At 54.9% G+C, this 5,159-nt stretch overlaps 1 protein-coding gene across 1 annotated transcript in view; it reads left to right on the plus strand.

The window, feature by feature from the left end:
* The window catches only part of STK11 (serine/threonine kinase 11), a 31,802-nt gene that overhangs the window by 13,733 nt on the left and 12,910 nt on the right, over nt 1-5,159 (plus strand). The window contains exon 7 of the mRNA XM_010133853.1: nt 4,007-4,064. Coding sequence (XP_010132155.1) covers nt 4,007-4,064 — 58 coding nt within the window. The remainder of the gene's footprint in view (nt 1-4,006; nt 4,065-5,159) is intronic.

Genomic DNA, 5,159 nt, shown 5'->3' on the forward strand with positions numbered 1-5,159 from the left:
CTGGGCTGTTCAGCTGAGCCTCCTGTGGCTGCTGCTCTCGGTTCAGCGCTGCTGACGGGCGCGTGTTTCGTGTCGGATCCCTGTGCCCAGGGAGCGATGTCCTGGTCTGTGTGTGGTGCTTGGTCTGTGAACGCTGACTCAAAACAGCCTTGGGAAGTGCCCAAATGGAGTCGGTCCCGTGGTCCGTCCTGCCAGCAGCCGGGCTCTGGAGAAATTGTTTAAGGGTTGTGATGAACCTCTCAGCTTCACTTAGTGTCGTCCCCCAGGGAAAGCGAGCATGGCAGTGGTTTCTCTTCTCTTGTCCTAAGGATATTGATAGCTTAAAATCTTAGGCTTCATTAGCAGAGTAACTCCCCTTTGAGTTCTCTCTCCATCCCCTGTATGAGAGCTGGAGCCAGAGTTTCCTGCTTTTCCTCCTGCCTCATGTGGAACGGAGGAGCCTCGTGCCTGCTGCCCTTCGTCCATCTTGCAGCGTCTCTCAGTTGCCTCCTTCATCCCCGCCGCTGTCTGTCTTCATCCCTTCTGTGTCTGGACACCCCAGACACGCAGGTTAAGCGTGTTTGGTAGGCAGAGGTGCTTGCTCGGGGTCTTGCTCAGATCTGTGTCCCTTGACCCTTTCTTCCAGGGCGGTAGGAAGCACTAAGGGCTCCTCTTACTGGCATCCCTCCACCCCACCTGCGAGCGCTTGTGTACCCATTACACAATAAAAACTCTGGTTATTCTCCTCGTTTGGCTTGACCCTCTGTGCTTTTCCTGGTGGTTCAAGCACCCAGAGGACCTGAGGTGACGTAGCTGCGGGCCGGGGTTGCTCTGGCTCTCTCTGCTCAGAGGCCTGAGCATCGCCCCAGCCCAGCCCCGAAGGCCTCTGTGGAAGAGGGGGCTGAGCCTGGCGGGGGTGATGCTGGTAGCTATGGTGACAAAACCCCAACGCTTTCTTTAGTTCATACTTTTCCTCCAGAACATCTGCATTTCCGGGTAGGTGCCTGCTCCTCTGCGGAGGTTGGGCCTGAGTCGGAGGCTGCAGATAGGTGTTGTCAGTGGCTGGATGGTGCTTTGCTGTGAGCACCGCAGACACCCTCAGCTCAGCTCTGCCTCTGTTTCACCTTTGCATTGCTTCTAGAAGGCTCTGACCCCACTCTGCACCGTGTCTGCGCTGGTGGGGGTGTGAGGAAGAACTCGGTGAGCTGCAGAGTGCCTGTTTCCGCTGGCCAGGCTTGCTGCATGACCCAGCACCACCTGGCTGTGGAGCAAACACCAGAATGCACTTTGTGAGGTTTTTCTGTTCCTCTGTTGGCCGCTTCTGTGGTGGTGTTTTACTTCTTCTCCCCCTTGAGCTTGTTTTTCTCTTTGCTCCTCTTTCCAGAAGCAGCAAGTTTAGAGGACTTAAAGCTTCCCTGGTGTTTGACTCGAGCGCTGCGTGACTGTGTATTTCAGCAGATTAGTTGGGACGCTGCTCCTCGTTTTGTTGCCCTAATCGGGGATGAAGCTTTATTTATACACTCCACTGACAGAAAAGAGAAGGGCCAGTGCTGTTCTGCCTTCTGTGTGTCCAGTCAGTGAAGATATATCACAGGGGAAGCATTTATAGCCTTAAGATTCTTTTGTCACCATCTGCCCATGACTTACCAACTTGTGTGCAAGAAAAACGCACGAGGTCAGCTCTTCCTCCTCCTTTCCTGATATGCCTCTGCTGAAAGAGAAAGCTGAGGCTGCAGCTCTGCAGGCAGCATGTGGATGGATTTCCAGGCTCTGCTACAGTTTTGTGGCTGGGAATGAGTTAGATTCTCAGCATTTTGTTTTCTCCCTCCTGTGTAGCTGCCACAACTTTTCGTCACAGGGACAGGGAGCAGAGGAGTGTCCTGGGGACAGTGGGACGTGCTGGTTCTGTGGGAGCAGGAAGGCAGCAGCCAGCCCAGCTGCTGTCTGTAACCTGCCCAGGGGCGAGTCCCACAGGGGTTTGCTCCCAGGCTCAGGGTTTGCCCGCAGAGGCAGTTCTGGTCAGAACACCCTGCTAGGCTTGTGGAGGATGGGGGAGAGGGACCCGGTCTGGCTCCTCTGATGGACTGGGCTTGGGCTGCTTTTCTATGGGCTGGTTTAGGTGGTGTTCCGAGGTGGGCACTCCCAAGTGAAACCCCTTAATCCTGATTTCGCCCTGCCCCTCAGATGACACACTAAGCCTCTGCTATCTGCTAAAACCCAGATATCCCACCACGCAGCAGGATGCCGGTGAGTCCAGGGGTGCTGGAGTCTGTGAGGAGCTCCAGGCAGATTCCCAGGCTCCGGTTTACAAACTGCCCCTTGACACATTCGAAAGGGGTTCGAGGCTGCCGGCATGCAGCAGTGGGCACAACGTCCCATGAACGGGCACAGCCAGTCCTTCCGAAATGCCCTGCGTTCCGTGTCCACCTGAAGAATCACCCTGACACAGCGTGTCTCACCTCTGCTCACAGAGGGACCGCGTGGAAACCGTTCCCGAAAAGGGCAGAGCGTGTGTGATTGCTGTGGGCAGACGCTCTCAGATGGCTTGACTGGTGAATAGTACATGATGTTTTTCTTGACGGAGCCTCTCCAGCACAGGACTCCAACCACAGAGCTGGAGGGAGTGAGTCAGCGCTGAAGGCGTGAATGGGCATTTTCTGTGACTGGACCTTCCATTCTCTTTCAAACATTGCCTGAAATACAGCCCTTTCTCATTAAAGGAAAGAATCTTTTTGGTCAGTTATCTTCTTGATGCCTTTTTAATTGCCCAAGAACCGGACAGCTCTCTGCACCTGGCTGTGTGTAACCGGGCTGTGAGGCCTCTCCTAATCCTTTAGCTTAGAACTTCATCCTCCACTTGTGCCGGCCTCACCCAGTAAACCCCTCCGATGTCCCTGATAACCCTGCCAGTCCTTAAACAGCACCTGAGCTGCCACGAGTTTGTGTTTCCCTTTGGTCAAAGGGAGCTGCTTATGAGGGTGCTCCCGCTGCCCTTCTGCAGCACCTGGTGAAACTCATCCCAAGGGCCAGAGCCCCAAACCTGTCCCGCAGTGCTGCTGGCTCCCCCAGCACTCTGCGCTGGAGGTGGGTGCTGTTCCCTCACCCGTTTCCTCTTCCCTTTTACCTGTGTGAGACTCAATGGTGCTGGAGCTTCTGGAGCAATAAGGGGGGTGTCACCCAGTGACAGCAAAACTCCTTGGGACGTACAGTAGTGAGACTTCAATTTGATAAACATTCTTGGAACCTTCGTGGGAGAACGTCTTGGGTGTTGCGGGGTGAGACTTGTTGGTCCCATGTCTGAAGAATGTGGCAAAACCTGCCACTTCCCTCCTGGTGCGTTGTGAAGCTGTTGGGAGGCAACAGAGCAAGGTGGGCAGCTCGGAAACCTGCCTGGGGAATCCACTTCCCTCCCTCTCAGAGCGAGCATAGATACGCTGCGCCACCTCTCCCCGCCCCAGTTCTCCCAGCAGCTGATGCCAGAGGTCCAGCTCCTGGCCAGGGCAGAAGGATGGACAGGAGGGTTGATTGTTTGGGGGTTTTTTTGCTGGTTTGCCCCAGCTGTACTTCCAGAACCGACCTTCACTGGGCTGGAGTTTCTGGGGTGCTGAGCCAGCGGAATGCGCCAGGCCTGAGGCTTTGGCTCTTCCCTGCAGAAAGTTCAGCGGCATTATCTGAAATGCAAAGTCTTGATGTTCTGTGCTCGGAGACGTGCCTGGACCTGTGATCCCGGGCTGTGGAGCCTCTGTCCCGCAGGGCCAGAGAGGGAGAGGCCGTGGCTTTGCAGGTGGGGAAACTGAGGAACAGGCGCAATCAGGCAGTCGGCGATGGAGCCGGGATTTGTGCTGAGCTGTGAGCGGGGCAGCAGGTTCTTCCCAGCGGTAACAGCTCCCTGGCCACCAGGAGGATGGGATACACCAGTCGCTTTTGGGGGAGGGAAGTGGGAGGCCGGGAGAGCTTTGTGCTTCCAGTCTTCAACTGGGCTGAGAGCGTCTGTGATCACACCTGGACTTTTTTTCCTTCTTTTCAGGGATGCTTGAATACGACCCAGCCAAGAGGTTTTCAATACAGCAGATAAGGCAGCACAAGTGAGTGTTCCCCTTCTTCCTCTTAGTCATTCTAGCTGCTTCTCATGCTAATGTACCTGTGCTATTGCTCTCAACTCCTTTTTCCTTTGACAGCAGACACGTGGAAGTCACTAGAAATCCTTCCTCCAGCACTGCTGGAGCTCTGGCAACCTCCGCCTGGCATTTTTTCCTCCTGTTAGAGCATCCGGTTAAAGCATTTGAATGGATAACCAGTAAATAATGAACGTGTTGAAAATACGTTTCCAGCGTAACAGGTTCTCGCTAGTGAAGGGTTCTGGATGATTTTCTTGGAGGCCAGCTCGTACTGATGGAGCAGAGCAGGGCTTCCATAGAGCTGGGCTGTTGGACTAGGGCTGTTCAGGACTGGGTGTTAGTTTGGGTCTTCTGGGCAGGCTGGTGACAGAAATCTCTCGGGGTATTTGCTCCATGTGGAGTCAGTGTGTGGAGATGCATTCCAGGACAATAGGAAATTTTTTTCTTTCTCTTTAATGTCCTGCTCCTCCTTCCTCCACATCCTTCCCCTTTATCCTTGTCATTGTCTGGGGGGGAACGGGCCCCATTATCTCCAAGGGTTGTGGTTTTTTGGTTTTTTTTTTTGTTATTTTTTAAAAAGGATCTGTTTGAACATGCTGCCTCTGAGCAGAGATTTCCTGGGCGGATAAAAGAACAAGAACAAAAAGCATCATAAGGATGCTTCTTCGCGGAGGCTGCATTAGCTTATCTCCTCTCTGAATGGGAAGTGCTTCTGAGGACAGGCAGAGCTGCGGCCGGACCGCAGCCGCTCCGCAGAGCCCTGCCCGCAGGCTGGCCCAGAGAGCGCTGGGAACCTGCTGACAACCAGGCTCCGATCCGGGAGGGTGATGGGCCTGCCTTGTGCTGCTGGCGGGCAGGAGGAGCCCTGGGCTCTTGTCCCTGGCAAGTCCCCGCGGTGGTAGCCATGTGCTGTCAGATGATGGTCCCTGGTTGCTGTTGTGGCACAGGAGCCGCAGAACAAAACTCAACAAGCTTGAACCGTGCTGGCGACCTGCAGAGTGGTGACCGTACCCTGCCCCGGCGAGGCTCAGGGGCTGGGGGGGCAGGTCTCTGTGGCTGCCC

This window comes from Buceros rhinoceros, unplaced genomic scaffold (assembly GCF_000710305.1).
Source record: "Buceros rhinoceros silvestris isolate BGI_N320 unplaced genomic scaffold, ASM71030v1 scaffold24283, whole genome shotgun sequence".
Classification (NCBI taxonomy): domain Eukaryota; kingdom Metazoa; phylum Chordata; class Aves; order Bucerotiformes; family Bucerotidae; genus Buceros; species Buceros rhinoceros.